Raw genomic sequence first — 17,281 nt, 5'->3', positions numbered from 1 at the left:
GCGTGGGGAGAATCAGCTCACATGTCCACCTAGGTGAAATGGTGATGGCAAACGAAGCAAAACACTTAGAAAACACACCCAAAAGAAACATAAACGAGTGTCCCTGAGAGGAGCAAAAAAGGAGAAAGATAAGGAGGGAAGGAATGGCAGTAGAGGGGGAAGAAAGGAAAGAGAAAGGGACGGAGACAAGGATAGGGAGAAAATAGAAAATGGAAGGGAAGGGGGTAGGAACAAGCAGGGGGGAAGGGAGGGGAAGAGGGTAGCCAGTCGTTAGGGCGAAGTAGCCAAACTAGTAAGCGGATCACCCATAATTAGGCTGCATTCCACAAGAACTCTAGCCTAAAGTAGGACTTAGTCATACACAGGACATCAAGTTAAGACATCAGTAGCAGTAGAGGGCTGATTCAACCATACAATAAGGAATTTAGCTGCACTGCCCATATTTTGATAGGTATCCTGATATAATGGCGAATTGGAGTTAACCAATTGTCTCCAAAATAGTAGAGAGGGCGCATCTGATTTCTTCCAGCTCATCACAATACCCTTTTGAGCGTAAAAGACAAGGAGACCCAACAAGGTCCTGTCAGCTGTCGTGGGTGCCAGATTCTCTACCAAATCCCATAAACAGATCATAGAAAGCATTGGAACATGGATAGATGTAATAGAGGAAACCTAATCCACCACTGCACTCCAATAAGGTATGATTTTAGGACAGGTCCGATATACAGTATATGAAAAATGTCACCTCCAGTAAACCCTCAACACCAACATGCCGAAGAAATCGCTGGGTTAAGTTTGTGAAGTGAGGGCGTAAAATATGCCAGATGTAGCAGTTTAAATTGAATTAGTTTATCCCGAACAGCAATCAATTGCCTAAAAGGTAAGTTCCAAACTTCCTTCCAAAGCTCATCGTCAAGTTCCGGTATGTCCAGTCACCACTTTGCATGTAGAGGGGTAAGTTCCGAGATAGTAATCAAGAGGGCAAAGTGGTAAAAAGTGGAAGTAGGTTTAAGAAGTGAGCGTGATTGTAAGCTTTCAAGTGAGGTACAGTGCAGCTCCACTGACCGCTGCAGGAATTGGGCATCAAAGGCATGAGCATGCTGCAGATATCTGTAGTAATGGGTAATAGGCACTGAGTAACTACTTCGAAGAGCAGAAAAGGACAGCAAGAATCGCTCCTTCACAAAATGAGAAAGGGTCTTAGTCAGAGCTGGATTTACTCTCCCTGCTGCCCCAAGGCCAGGTTCCTCAATGTGCCCCCCTCCCTGCCAAACCGCCACCCCAATGGAGAATGACAACCAGATGGCAGGGGCAGCATGGTTTGGTTTTAATTTTTTTTACTTTTTTATCACTTTTTTATTTTTTAAACTTTTATTTATTTTTTCACTTTTTAAAATGTTTTTATCTTATTATCTTTAATTTTTTTATAGTTTTTTTATTTTATTATTTTTGCCACTTTTTAATTTTTTAATTTTAATTATTATTTTTTACTTATTTAATATGTGTGATAGCATTTGGAGGTGACAGGTTCTCGTTATTGAACCTGTCACCTCCAATACAGGAGTTTGAGCACAGCACTGTGCCGGCTCTCCTGTGACAGCTGAGATGGGAAGGCTGCGAGCACAGCATTCCCATCTCAGTGTTTTCACACAGAGCAGGGTGGAGAACGGACGTTCTCCGCTCTGCTCCACGCTCTCCATCCTGAACTACATTGCCATGGTCCTGGGTTCCCCAGAACAAAGGCGGCCAGCTGGGAGAGAGGGGCGGACCAAGGGGGCTGGCGGGGGGACAGTCCAGCAGGCTTATTACATCACCGAGATCACTTGTACAAAACGATATGCAGTTTCCCTGCTCTACATTTAGCCCTGCTTGCCCGAAGCAGGGCTAAATGTAGAAAAAAATCTACCAGCCCGGCGCCCGGAACTGCATATCCTTGGCATCGGGCGATAGGAATTCCACACCTCTGGGAACAGTATCGACTGTGCCGCCCCTCTACTTCCGGTCACCCTGAGGCCAGGCCTCGGTGGCCCTGTGGGTCAGGTAAAGTGTAGAAGCAAGGAAGGGATGGATTTGTGGGGTAGTGGGACATCTGGGGAATAAGTGCCAGGTGGCTGGGGGGTCCATCCATTGCCAACTCTCCAGACTGTGAGGGTAGTAAGCATAAGAGTGGTAAGAGGATATGGGGCACTAGATCCGCGAAACAGCAGACACTGAAGTGCCTTAAGTGAGTCAAGGATGACTGCCTTCAACAACACTGAAGTATTCGCACAATTAGGATTACGCCACCAATAGTAGGTAACTAGTTGGGTAGCTAGAAAATACTTATAAAAGTCAGGCATTGCCAGACCCTCTTGTAAAGTGGGTCCAGTAAGTGTAGACAGTTTGTATCTAGAGGCCAGGTTAGCCCACAGAAAGAAGGTGAAGGCCTGGTTTCATTTGTTTAAAGAAGGGTGTGGGTATCCAAGCCGGGGAATTGCAAAAGAGGTAAGTAAATTGTGGCAAAGTTTTCTTTTTAAGCAAGTTAATGTGACCCAGTAGAGATAACGGAAGATTGCTCCATGGCTTGAGTTTCAATTTCGCCTCTTGCAAAACAGGTAAAACATTTAGCCATAGAAAATCACTAGGATTACCCGAGACAATGATACCTAAATAAGTGAAAAAGTTCACCCATTGCCACTGCAAATTGCTGAACTGTGTACTCTGAGCACCTGAGTCTACCAGGAACAGAAGTGGTTTGTGCCAGACCAGAGACTGTAGAAAACTCTGTGAGAACCCGTAGTAGTGCTCCCTCCACTTTAGCCACTTAACAAATTGCAAAGGAAAACCCATCTTCTTAAGAACCTCCCACAAGTAGAGCCATTCTACAGTATTGAAGGCTTTCTCTCTGTCAAGGGATGTGAGTTTTATAAACCTCATGAGACTGTAGTCCATAATGGGAGCGAGCTTGGAGCATGGGGAACAGAAGTAGCCACCCTCCAGAAGGAAGGACAGTGTCAGCATGAATTCAGAGATGATTTGAGGATCTACAGCTGAGTGATACATAAATATGATACATTTTTGTTAATAGTTAATGTACTTGAATAAATCTTTGAGATTTAACTCCTGATTTTAGTGTCACTTTAATCCAAGATAACCTTAAATTCCTTCTCCAGAGCTAACATCTTCACGTGCACATCTCCCTATACACTTATACAGCACTGGCATGTTTAGGACGGAATTTAAAAGAGAAGGTAAAATAAGCAGATGTACATGGCTCCAGTGGAGTGCAGGACACTTGCAGAACACTTACAGAACCCAAGCTTCAATGGTTTTTACTTGGTTCTGTAATTTCTAAGATATGTATGATCTGTTCACATTTGTTGCACATGTATTGGAAACAGCTAGGAACCTTTGGAAACCATGTTTAAAGGACAAGTGTAGCAAGGGCTTCTAGCCCTTCTAAGCAAAACTATGCTAAAAACTACCCACTCAAGTTTTTTTAAAGAAGAATGCACAGCATATTTGTGCATTATGGCAGATTTTCCTGCCAAATCGCCTCCTCTAGCACTGCAATCGCAGCACTTTCCCGCGTCACTCCGTCATTGCCACCAACATTTTGACCTGGTCTTCTTTCCCAAGTTCCAGATCTTGGCAATCTTGCATGTGCAGAGGAGTTTATCCTGCTATTGAGCTGATGATGGGATTGTACACTGTAATACACCCTATCCTCCCCCACAAGATGACTGGTGGGGGGAAGTTGCAGAGCCAGGAAAGGAGCTCACATTGTAGGTTTGGTTTGCTTGGCTTGCAGTTTATTTTGACATATATGATCTAGTTTGGTACTGGTGGCTTGGAATTCTAGGGTATTTATGGGATAACCATCAGTAAAAACATTATCTGCGCACTCAATGCCAATCTCTGTAAAGTTGTAAGAAGAATGAGTTTCTTGAGACGAATGTTTTGTTCTTGGCCTAAAAGTGCTATCAAGCATAAGGGAAACAAGATTCCTCTAGCCTGCATTCCACTTGAAACTTTATGTGGGTTATTCTAGAAACATGAAACAAATACATCCTGACACTATTGTCGAAGTGCAACTGCTGTTTAAGTAATATAACCTTCTTATAAAAATATGTTATTTACATTCTATTTTGCTATATCTGACATTTTGAGCACTGAGAAATTATAGTATGGAAACTGCTGTTATGAAATGCAGTTGGGTACAATTCATTTTAGCCTAAATATTTTGGGACTATTTAATTACAGTGTTAGGGGTGATAAAACAGGGTTTTTTTTCAAAATTTACGGTACTTTTTTGTTATATAGTAAAAAATAAAAACCACTGTGGTGATTAAATACCACCAAAAGAAAGCTCTATCTGTCCCCAAAAAATTATATAAAATTAATTTCAGTACAGCATTGCATGACTGAAAAAATGTCAGTCAAAGTATCGCAGCGCTGAATACTGAAAAATGGCCTGGCCAGGAAGGGGGTTTACCACCCTGGTCTTCAAGTGGTTAAAAATCACCCTAGATCAGGCTAGTTAGGGACAGTTACACCAGGGAGTGTCGTCTTTACTTTAAGAATGGAAAAGGAATTTTGCTGGATCTACAAAATTTGGAGAGTGCTCTTCTAAAGAAGGATGCATGCAACTCTCTCTTTGTCTATGGTTCCTTACTGTATATGGTTGTCACAGTAACAATTCAAAAACAGATGTGCAGAATAAGCATCCAGAACACATATCTCCATAACTGTACCAATACCGTAGCATAGTTGGTGCAGTGCTTAATTGTCCATAGCATTATTTGTCTACGGCTGCACGTGAGTCTGGCAGATGAGCCGCACCATTTACATGGCTCTGGAATACCAGTCGAATGAATGTCTTTCTATAATTATATCATTTTTGCTTGTAATTCAATTGCCTTCATATACATAGAAAAAAGTGTTCTAGAAAATTCAGTCATTTGGACTACTGTTCATTAAAGGAGAACTATGGGGTCAGGGCTTTTCCCCATAGATCTCCTAAGGGTAATGGGAGGACACAAACTAGTGTCCTCCCGTCACCCAAAGCTCAGTATACTGCGAGCTACAGCTCGCGTTATACTGAGACGTCGCAGCCAGGACGGGTCCCGACATTACTGTCTGGATCCACCCAGCTGCGTTAGTGACAGATGACTCTGCCTATCTAGAGGCAGAGCCAGCTGTACCCGTCCCCTCCCCCGTCCGTTCCGCCAGTCAGCGCTGGAGGATCGGACAGGGGAGGGGGAAATCCCTGTAGGGAGCCGTGAGTCACGGCTCTCTGCAAGGACAGGATCGAGAAGTGAGAAAGCGACGGTATGTGTTCGCTCGCTTTCCGATCTATTGAGCTGACCTGTTTCATTGTCACAGGTCGGCTAAAACTATGAGGCTGAGTGATTTCCACTCGCCTTATAATTCTCCTTTAAAGGAGAACTATGAGATGAGTGATTTCCACTCACCTCATAGTTCTAGCCGACCTGTGACAATGAGACTGTCACAGGTCGGCTCAGTAGATCGGGAGGTGAGCGAACACATACCGGGTTCGCTCACCTCTCGATCCTGTCACGGCTCTCTGCCGTGACAGGGGGAGGGGCTGGATTCCCCTCTCCCCGCTCCGATCTGCCAGCGCTGACTGGCGGAACGGACGGGGGAGGGGGCGGGTACAGCTGGCTCTGCCTCTAGATAGGCAGTTCTCCTTTAACACCAGAACACGTGTTATAACATGAATCATGATCCAAAGCATCATAAAGAATTGCAGATGTGTGTTGCATGTGTGTAACAAAGCCTTAAAGGATAAGTGTACTTTCACAGATAATACAGTTATCCCCTCTCCCTCTAAACTAACTCCCCCTCCTTTTCCCCTCATGCATACGTACCTGAGTCAGACAACCTTAGCCCACATGGATCTTCAGTGGCTCCAGCTGAAATCTTCTTCCTCTGCACTGAGGAAACCCAAAGACTTCTATTTAGGATGTTGAATATTTGCAATTCAGCAGCCTGGGAACTAGTAAAGGGCCCTCTGTGTATAGCATGGATATCTTGGTACTTTCTGAGTTCAGGTGGTTTAGTTTGTTCATGTCTAATGAGACTATGGAGGGGAGGGGGAGAATGCAGTTGTACCTGTAGAAAAATACACTATTATCCCTCAGCAGCATGTCTAAAAACACAAGAGAAGCTGATATGGTCTTCATAATAATCAACTATTACCTGTTATTACTTTGCAATCCATTTTTCTACATGCTTTGTCTTTCTTCTTCATGAAAAATATTACATAAAGCATGGCTGACGTGTTTATTATTTAAAAAAAAGTTTTTCACAAGTTTTGGTATTGAGGGTCATAGTCTCAGTTTCAGATGATTTGTGTTTCCTACTGCAAGCACTTTTTCAGACTTACTTTGCTCTTTTCAATATACCCAATGCTAAAGAGATGTGTATTTTGAACTATGTTTGCATACTGTGTAACAGTTTAAGAGTTTTCATCAGCAGTTAGGCCTGGTTCACACCTGGGCGTTTTACAGCGCGTTCATACACACTGTAAAATGCTCAACATGTGAAAACCAATGATTGCCTATGGGCATGGTTCCCACCTGGGCGTTTTACAGCTCGTAGGAACGCGCAGCAAAACACCCTACACCCAAAGAAGTACAGGAGCTTCTTTGGGGCGTTTTGCCGCGTATTGCCATTGGTATTCCCGAGTGTCTATCGGGGTTAACAAAGCGGTAACCCCGAGCCACACTCGGGAATACAGCATACAGGTCTTACCTTGTCCGCGATCCCCGCTGTGTCTTTTGTTCCTTTATTAAAATAGAGAAAATAAAGGAACAAAACAAACAAAAAATCATACCGCCAGTGAAACGCACGTTTCACTGAACGAAAAAACGCGAAACGCCCAGGTGTGAACCCAGCCTTAAGTCTATGAGTTTGGTAAGTAACTTCAGTGTTGCATAAAGTTTTTCTGTAGAGATACAACATTTTCATGGGGATCTTCATTACAAATTTAGAAATGAAGAAATGTATTCCTCATTTTAGCAGTCAGCAACATGCAACCATTGATTGAAGCCACTGTGTGTCCAGAATTCCTGGTTTACAGAGCAGACAGAATATATTCTTCATAGAGTAGGATCTAGGAACCAGTGAAATAGTACAGCTATATAAATGGGACAAACAACATGTTAATGCAGATGATATTCCCTTATCATTAATCACATTACAAACCAAAAAACAAGGATTTAGCACTCATTCATAGTAGAGACATGTAATGCATTCTTTAAACCTTTTGGCCAATTGTAAATCCTTATACACAGCTAGCAGACTTTAGTTTGTGGAGCATTGCAATACTTGACATGCAAAACTGAATTTTTTATGCCCGTTGTGTGCTTATAAATTCTATTTCTGATACCTCCTGCCTTATCCACTGCTCGTACTACAGTGAGTCAGATGTTAGGTTGCCTAATCTATAATTGTGATGCACTTACAGACCAACAAGGTGTTTGTGTAACAGAACTTCTGTATACCCAACACTAAGGAGGCATGCATTGTGAACTACTTTCCATACTTATAACCGTTTTAAAGAGTTTTGTCAAAGTGTCAGCCATTGTTAAGTATATCAGTTTTGTTAGTAACTTCAGTGTTGCATAAAGTTTTTCTGTAGAGATGAAATTTCCATGGGAACCTTGAAAGCTACATAGCAAATAGTTTGTAGGTATGTAATACAAGGTGAGTGGCTTGGAGCGTAGTCTACTGATATGCTACATCAAACTAGAGATTTATTTCTAACTGTAAGCAATCATTCAGTTTGACTTCCGACATCAGAATATATTAGTAAAGGTACTGATTAATAAAAATGAGTACATTTTCACAGAGTGGTGACCCTACTTTGCTTAAGGCATAGCTTTTCAGCTTTGAAGAACAACATGCAGGAAAATATAAAATTAATGATGTAGAAAACTGGATGAAATAAAACAGTTAGGGAGAGAAATGAAATACGGACATTAAAGAAAGGCACCAACTGCATTTTTATGGAGTTTAGGCTTCGAAGTTACAAGATATCTATCAATTTCAAGAATTTAATATTACTATATAAAGAAATGCACTCCATGAACTCTGCACAGCCAGGTGGTATATGTTTTTTCTGCAAAAAAACAAACAAACAAGAAATACAGATAGGACGCAGGCCCTGGGTTCAATGACAGAATATGATCCAGTGGCGCAACAATCGCCATAGCGACCCAGGCAAGTTGCTATGGCATATCAGGGTGCTGGCTGTCAAGAGGAACGCGCCACTGTTAGATCACTGACAATCTGTCAGTGATGTGTTCAGCAGCGCGTTCTTCCTCACATCCGCTGCTGAGCTGTGTCAGTGAAAGTCAGCAGCTGCTGCAGAAGGGACTGGACCCGGCGTTTGCAGTGCAGGAGGAGGCGGGGCCCGGCCCGGCGACCTTAGAGCAGGAGTGGCCAGTGATGTCAGAGGAGGTGGGGCCCATCGATAGAGGAGAGGACAGGACAGGGCCCGACGATGAAAGAGGAGGCGTGGCCCGAGGACAGAAGAGGAGGCGGGGCCCGGCAACCACGGAGGCGGACTGCGCTGACAGGTAAGAGGTGTGCAGCCCACCTGAGACTCTGCACAGCCCGCCATAGAGAGTCTATGGCGGGCTGTGCAGGGTCACTCTCAGGTGGGCTGTTTGGTATATCAGGTGGGCTATGCAGGGGGCATAACTAGAAATCACAGGGCCCCATACAAATTTTAGCTATGGGGTCCTGTGATTTCGAGTTACGCCCCTGATATGATCCATTGAATTATGTCTAGATGCGTTAGCAGGGTTGATGGGTAGCTTTACTAAAGGAGTTGAGAATCTTCACACAATAAATTGTGTGAATATTCACTTCAATTATCCAATGATGTGAATGTGAAATAAGTAAATTCGCTTTTCACATAATTGGATAACTGAAGTGAATATTCACACAATGTATTGTGTAAAGATTCTCAACACATTAAGTAAGCAGGTACTCCGGTCACTGAGGTTTGTTTAAAGAGATGAGTGTGTCCAGGGCAAATGTTACTCTAGTGGGCCTCTTGCGCCTTTAAAAAAACATTTTTAGCTTTACATTTAAAACCTATTGCATCTCGTGAATTTAGCCAATGTCTTAAGCTTGCTATAAGTGGCTAGATTTGACTCATTTAGTCCACAGGGCTAAAGCCCTACCAGCTGACAATTTTCCACCGGGCTTCTTCTATTTTTTTAAATGACGTTTGTTGAGACGGATTCTTGCTGAGGTGGCCGTGTATGGCCAGCTTTAGAATATTTGGGGAGAGGATTAGGGAAAGCATGGGGAGAAATCCTGGTTAGGACCAGCATACTTAGTATACCATATGGCAGAGATTATGATATATCTTACAGTCTTACAGTCCAAGCTTCACTGCTTTCATGTTTTTTGACACTCACTCCATACAAGCTGTTGGGTAGGAAAATGCATTTACTGACTGTGTTGGGAGGAGCTTCAAATTGCCCATACTCTTTACAATTGTCAGCCACTCTTTCAAAAATTGTCAGATCAAGTACAGTCAGCTAATGTCCATGCTATGGTACTTTTAGAGTCCCTTCTGGGATTTACAGAACTTGGACTTCCAGAAGACCTGCCAGTACCTCCATTGGTACTCAATGGAGCCCTGCAAGTACTTCTTATGGCTCTGACAAAATCCAGGCCAGTATTGCTAATAGTAGCCAAAGAATCAATGCAAGAGCATCCAGAGCTCCCTGAAGTGATGCTGCGTGTGTCTTCTCTGATTAAAGGGAGTATTTAAGCCCCAGCTTTGGAAGTGGCTGGTGTTCAAACCAGCTACCTTGTTCATGCAAATAACTATAATATTGAAGTTGTTCCTGTTTGCTGACCTGGACCGCCTGACCAATCCCTGCTTGCCGCCTGCCCTGTCCTCTGCCTGGACCCAACTACGCTCTCATTTACTGCCTTGCCTAGCAACTTGTTATTGCCGACCTGGACTGCCGGAATATTCCCTGTTAGCTGTCTGACTCGACCCCTGCCTGGATCCCACTACGTTCTCATCTCCTGTCTTGTCTCCTGTCTAATGGCTGCTGACCTGGACTGCCTGATCATTCTCTGATTATCACCTGTTGGGACCCTTGCCTGATCTTGACCTCACTGTGGTCTACTGTCTCCACATTGAAGGTTTCCTGCCCTTGCTCATCCATTGGCAGGGTGATCCTGAGGATTGCAACCTGCTACCAGCAAGCAGCAAAACCCATCTCGTCCAATAGGAGCTTTGGTGAAAACCGGCTGGTGCTTAGACTCCATGCCTCGGGTAAGCCCACGTCAAGACAAAGCCATGCAACCGGCTTGTGCAAACAAATTGCTGTGTTGACAATGTCTATCCAAGAGGTTCAGTGAAGGTATTTCTGCTTTGTTCAACGCGCCGGCTGAACTGTATGATGACCCACACTGCCACTGCAGAGTCCGCTCTGATGAACCTCTGCCAGAGGGGAAGGCCTGTTAAAGAATCAATTTCTGATTTCCGCAGGTGGAGCATCAATTCTAAATAAAACAATGTTCCACTGAAGCACCAGTTCTGTCTTGGCATTTAGGAACCACTTAAAGACAAGCTGGCCCGTCGCCTTAGAGAGCAGAGAAAAAAGAAGATGGCTACTCATCATCCCTCAGGATTTCCATGCCTTTCAATCACCAGTGACAAGACTACTGCTTCCTCAACGCTTATGGATGTGCCTGAATCCATGCAGTTAGGCTTCTGAGGACTGTGACCTAATACCAGCAAGCAATGAAACCCATTTCTAGCACTAGGAGCTGGTGCTTAGACTCCGCACCTCAGAGCCTATGTCACCTTCCGAGGGTGTTGGCCTCACATGCCATGGGTCCTTCAAAGCAAACCTTGGTCAACAAGCATATAAAAGTTCTCTTTTGTCCCTTGCAGTAAGAAGCCGCACAGTTTCTTATATGTCTAGTGGAAGAGAGCTTATCTTTCTGCTTGCTTTTTCCAATAGTGAACTAGTAGGCAATGCCTTGGGCCACTTCTTAACAGTTCACTAATACATCAGGAGTATCAAATATTTTCAAGCTGAAGCAGGTGATGGACTTCACTCTGAGAATCTCTGGTGAAAAGGATTTTCATTTACTTGCTCATCTGTATATAAGCTGACATGCAAAAGTTGAAAGTGCTGTTGCTTGGATTTTTCTACCTTGTTGTGCCTCCAATTAAATGGGGAATTAATGTATCCTTAGTGTTTTATTTATCAACACACTGTAGTAGGAGTCACGTGATGATTTTCCTACTTGGTAAATCAACATCCCAGTGGTTAGTACTTTTCAGTTCTGTTCATTTTGTACTTATACAAAGTCAGAGTGTTGTTCATTTGCGTAGTAATTGTTCAGATACAACGGTTATAGGTAACTTTAATCAGTTGTACTGTACTTAGCCGTTTGTTAATAGGTATGTCAACATAGGCACACAGTGTGCACCTAAAGTGTATCTAGACTTAGGAACAAAACTTTAATATAGTGCAGCTTACCACTCATTAGATGTGGTGGTTGCATTAGTTTTCATTTTTTAGGTTTTTTTCCTTTATTTTCACCTGGTGGAGCAGATGATAGTTTATTATTAGGGTTTACAAATATACACTTTAGGTTCAATAAAGGGTATACACAGATTTACTTGTGCTTTTAACAAACATATCTGGTGCTATTATTCTAGTTTATTACCCCTGACTTGCTAAATGAAGCAAGGGGAAATCTCCCCAGCAGTGCAGATCTACTAGTGTAGACAATGTCAGTGGTTCTAATCTCTACTCTATCCAGAAAAAGTTGGACCATCACTTTAAGAACAATAGGTTATTTATAAAAATGTAAAAATATAAAATGCTGAGCGTTAACTCATTTATTTGGTTAACATATATTTTTTCCTTGAGGCCCATGCATTACTTGAAATATTACAGAATGTTTGATTTTTTTGCCGCTTCCGGATATGTGGTTTTGTAACTATAGAGATTTTTTATCAATGTACACAAATACTACTGCAATATATTGCCTATTTATACAACACAGGATGTGGTTTTTATACAAATATGAGTTAGTTCTTAACTGGTGACACATTCTAAGATTTCTGATTTAGGCCAGCTAAATGTACAAGCAGACTGGAATATTTAATATACAGTATATATTTAATATATTCACAAAGACTGTTTCCAGTTATTACTCAGCGCATGCTAAATGGGAATTATGTTAAAGCTCGTCTGAAGTCTCACAATGTTTTAGATCCTTATAGTCCTGTAACCCCAAATGTTATAATTTGTGACCAGGCCATTTTTTCAGTTATTAGCACTATGATAGTATGACTCACAGTTAGCAACACTGTATCCAAATAGTTTTCTATGATTTTTTTGAGCTAGAGTGTTCTCATGGTGGTATTTCATTACTTATGGGTTTGCTTTCTTTACTTTCTTTAAAACTTACATTTAAAACAGCGCTAGAGAAATACACATCCACCTCCCCTCCATTTTTTTTATGGCAGTACAGAAGTGGTTAAAAATTAGTTGAAAATGCTGCTTCCAGCCCTCACACTGCAGTGTTCTGTGCTGGCAGTGCTTAGTAATATCCACACCCCACATCATATGTGTCCATGTGTATATTGTAGAGAGGAGGAGAGGTGTGTCAGACCAGTCTGGTTACATTGCAAAGTGCACCAGGTTTAAAGGAGAATTATGGGGAAATACACTCATCCCTATAATTAGAGCTGAAGTGTAACAATGGAGCTGTCACCGATTGGCCCTATTGATCGAGTATTGACCGATCACATACAGCTGATCGCTCAGTTTCCGATCTTCTCCATGCTTAGAGTGGGGACTATCAGTCACCGATCCCCACAGGGATTCCCCCCTCCCCTCTCCATTTTTTTTCAGGAGTAATTCAAGACAAAAGGTGATTTTTCAAGAGTACTGCTATGACGCAATTAAAGGGCAAGTATTAGGAGAGTAAAATATACTCTTCCCAATACTCAGAGTCATTGTGGGACACTGCAGCTGTCCCACCATGAATTACCATGTTATCGTTGATCGCTCACTGTCTACTCCCTGCAGAGAGTAGTGACTGTCATGGGTCCCCGCAGGAATTCTCCCTTCCCCTCTCTGTTCCGGCGCTCATTGGAGGGACAGACAGGGGAGGGGGCAGGCACAGCTGGCTCTAGAGAGGTGGAGCCAGCTGTCAATCAGGCAGCGGGGTAGATCCTGACAATATTATCGGGATCCATCCTGGCTGCAGCGCTGCTCTGCCCTGTCAGCATACAGCGGACAATTGCCCACTATGTGCTGAGTTTTTGGTCATAGAAGGATATTAGTATATGTCCTCCTGTGATCCTAAAGAGAACTATGGCGAAAAAAAAGTTGGGCCATAGTTTTCAACTCCGGTTCCTTTTGGAGTGTACAGTCATATTTAGACTTCCTGCACAGCTGCTGTTGAGTGATTCATTTTACTATAAGGGATTTTTTGGTCAAAGTGGAAGGTCTCATTTTCACACATGAAACTGCATATTTTTGCTTTTTTTTCTCGGGTGGGGGGGAGTTGCATTTAGGGTACATTAGTTTATTTTCTTTCTGTCTGTGTTTCTGTTCTTTTCTGTGCGTATTTTATTAGTATGTGTATACTTTTGCTTTATATTTTTTATTTGCATTCTGTTAAATAATTGGACTAATACATTTGTGCTTTTGGTATAAAAACAGGTCTAGGATAGTTGACAGAAGAAACACAAACATTTCTCAGCACACTTACAAGATAGCCTGCCCTCTCCCAAAAAAATACACTGTCTAGCAATTTTTGTTAAAAACAGAGGAAATATTTTAACAACTTTTCGTCAAGGCTCTTCTGTGTAGTGTGGTCCTAACTGTAATCTATGAGAGCCTCCATCTTGGAGCATATAATAGCAATGGATAAATTGAGTACAGGTACTGGAGATAGCCCATTCCTCCCTAAAGGCATGGGGCATAGCTGTGTATCCATTGCTGTGATACATGCTCCAAGATGGAGGCCCATCATGTCTTGAATACCTTCAAAAATAAAGGCGTTCAAGGTCTAAGTAATTTGAAATTTCAGAAGATTCAAGAAGTACATGGAGAGAGTGCAATGTGCAAGATAAAGGAAATCTTACTACAAGCGATCTGATGATACATAGAATAAAGTTCTTATATGATTTCAATAAAGGCATTGGCTGAAAACAAATTCTGCAGTTGTATAATCTCTCCATGACAGTGGATCTGAAAGAGAATCCTGCATGGAACCACAAGACTGGGATTCCCATTGCAGAATAGTATGCCTGCATTAGACTGCTACTTGTACTGCACTGAATGGTGAGAATCAGGTTTGAAGAACTTCAAAAAAGAACCACAGAGATAAATGTGTAATCTGGATAGTGATTAATCTGTGTCTATTGTTGTGCTGTAGTTTAAAAAGTAATGTAACCAATTTTGGGCCATTTAGTAGTAAGTAAAATCTTTTTCAATTCTTTGCTTCTGGATTAAGGAAAATACTTACCATCACACACAGTATATTCCCCTCAGTAATGGACCATTCATTGAACATCTAGAAAATAACAGTTGATTAACTGATCCTTTCAATCTGAAGATATTACTGGAGCTCACAATAAAAAAGAAACAGCAAATTAACTGAGTTCAATAATGTTGCACTCCACAGGATCTTTTACCGGAAAATATAAGTCTAAAAACTCCCTTCCTCAATCACTAACGCGCTTCACAATTTAGTCTTAAATATTCTCTATCGTTAAGCCTACACAGTGAAACACGTTAAAGGTTGGAGAGAGGAGTTTTTGAACAGTGTGTGTTTTGTATTTATTTATTACAGGTATTTATAAAGCTGACAATTTCGGCAGCGATTTCCATACTTGCACATTCCCATCAGTCCCTTCCCTCAAGGAGCTTACAATAGAAGGTCTCTATCTCACATTCATACATACAGGACCAATCTAGACAGGAGCCAGTTAACCTTCCAGCATGTCTTTGTAGTGTGGGAGCAAGCCGGAGTATCCAGAGAAAACCCACGCAAGTACAGGATGATTATTGTTTGAAGCAGAGATGTGCTTGTTGCCTGCACCAAGGAACAAACGTAAAGTTGCCTTGTCGCACTCCTTACCGGAAAACCCCAATCAAATGAGGGGGGGGGGTGTGCTTGTAGTGACTGCGGATGATGCCGCCAGACAATATAGATAAATGGATGTCACCAGCACACCAAGAGTATTGTAGTCCAAAGTGCTAGGTAATTTAGAGCGTCATGTCATCAGAACAAGCTCTTTCGGGGCTGCGCAGGGTTTCCTTCATCAGGTTCAGCATTGACATTGTGCTCAAAATCACATAACATTATATAGACCAGCAGATAAGTGGAATCAACCAATCAGGATACTCACTGATGTCATAATGACGTCATGCCCACCATAACAGTGAAAAGTAAACAGCTGGATATTAACAATAGAAACAATTTTAAAGTTGTGGATGAAAATTACAATTGATATTGGTAACACGTTGGGAATGACAGGCTGACAAAATGCAACAAAGCGTTACATCGAGGGAAGAGATCGGGCACCGTTGACACGGCCGTGGTGGTAGACCAATCCAGCTGTCGAGGTTCCCATGGCAACAGCAAGTCATAGGCGACTGGAGGGTTCGTGTAACAAACAGCTCTCTCATTATTAACAAACATGCAGCCGATGGACGGCTGATTGTAGCCGTTGTACGGCTGAAATCAGCCGTAAAATCCATAAGTAAATAGCCGAACAGCGTTTGGCTCACGTCACTTCGGCTCGATTATTCACTCGGCTACCTTCGGCAGCGAAGTGGATAACCCCCTTTGTTTCACACAGTTCGATAGTTGCATGTCATGAAACGTTTCTATTTCTTTCTTCTGTTTCCGATTGCAGGTGTTACTTTATCCATGACTGTAGCCTCAAGAAACAGATTATACACTTGTAAAAAAAAATTACTTCCACCAATTTTGTGCTTTTATCTAAAGTCAAAAAGTCAAAGTTTTATGGATGATGAGTCACTTAACATTTCTGTCTGTAGTTTATGCCTGTGGTCATAAGACACATAGATTATAACAAAGAAAAATCTACACAGGATAATTAGAATGTAGCCCCTTGTTATATTGTACAGGACAAAAGAATTTTAAAAATGGCGATGGCGCTAGAGTTCCATAACCTAACTTGGCCTGTGATATGCTGCCATTATGTAGTCATAGGAAACCTTATCCCCATTTACCTGTTTAGAAGAACTTTAAAAGGGGTAAAGAGACTGTTACACTGTTTCATGAAAAAAACACACAGGGAGGAAGTGGTCAGGAAGCATTATTTCCCTTATCTAAATGTTTTTTTACATACATCAGTGATGCCACATGCCAGAAATACCTGTGGCACGAAAAGACATAACAATTTTCACTTCTTTCAACACTTTAAAGAAGTACATCCCAATTTCATAAAAAATGACAAACATTTACATGTAAGCTTTCGTGGGTACATATTGTTAGTACATGCAGGTCATGCTACAACAGTGCTGGTTTTGGAGGTCTGATAAAGAAAAGGAACCTGATTTAATGTACCGAGTAACACAATCCCACCACAATTATTTTATCCTGTAGACATCCTAAACCTTTGTATCTTTAACAATATTTTGTTGCTTCAGTGTTCCATCTGATAATGGAATTCCACCACCTAACTCCCTCCAGCCATTATATCTGCATTAGGATGTAATGTAGATTGAATGCTTCATTTGCACTAAAGTAGAATATTTTTTTTTAATTGAGTTTTGTTATTATTATAATAAAGAGTTGTCATCATTAAATGTGTCACATTATAGTATATACGTTTACTTAGCATATATTTTTGTAATTTAGGAAAAACTAAAAAATTCTGTCTGCTACACATACAATATTTGTATGAGTAAAAAAAAAACCTCAACACACCATTCCTTGTCTATACAGTATAGGGTAATTAATGGAAACCCCCAAGTAATGACTTGCCATCCAGCTTTTTGACTGGCCAGGAAGCCTGTTCCATGCTGTTTGGCCGGCTCAGTGCAAATTGGCTGGGAAGCTGGCTTCCCTGCCAATCAGAATGGAACTGGTCAAACAGCATTGAGCCGGCTTCCCAGGCAATCAAGAAGCAGGACGGCGGGTAATGACACGCCACCCGGCTTCCTGATTGCCCGGGAAGTCGGCTCTATGCTACCAGAAGTACCGGTATCTGTACTCGGTATCAGCGAGTACC

The 17,281-nt window shown here is 42.0% G+C and overlaps 1 protein-coding gene across 1 annotated transcript in view; it reads right to left on the bottom strand.

The window, feature by feature from the left end:
* Window positions 1-15,894, bottom strand: part of FREM3 (FRAS1 related extracellular matrix 3) — a 144,366-nt gene extending 128,472 nt beyond the window's left edge. The window contains exons 1-2 of the mRNA XM_018552972.1: window positions 15,841-15,894; window positions 15,582-15,756 (exon numbers count right to left, since the gene is read on the bottom strand). Coding sequence (XP_018408474.1) covers window positions 15,582-15,756; window positions 15,841-15,894 — 229 coding nt within the window. The remainder of the gene's footprint in view (window positions 1-15,581; window positions 15,757-15,840) is intronic.
* Window positions 15,895-17,281: the final 1,387 nt, after the last annotated feature.

The sequence above is a fragment of the Nanorana parkeri genome, unplaced genomic scaffold (assembly GCF_000935625.1).
Source record: "Nanorana parkeri isolate BGI_ZX_2015 unplaced genomic scaffold, ASM93562v1 scaffold104, whole genome shotgun sequence".
Classification (NCBI taxonomy): Eukaryota; Metazoa; Chordata; class Amphibia; order Anura; family Dicroglossidae; genus Nanorana; species Nanorana parkeri.
This window is presented reverse-complemented; position numbering and strand designations above follow the sequence as displayed.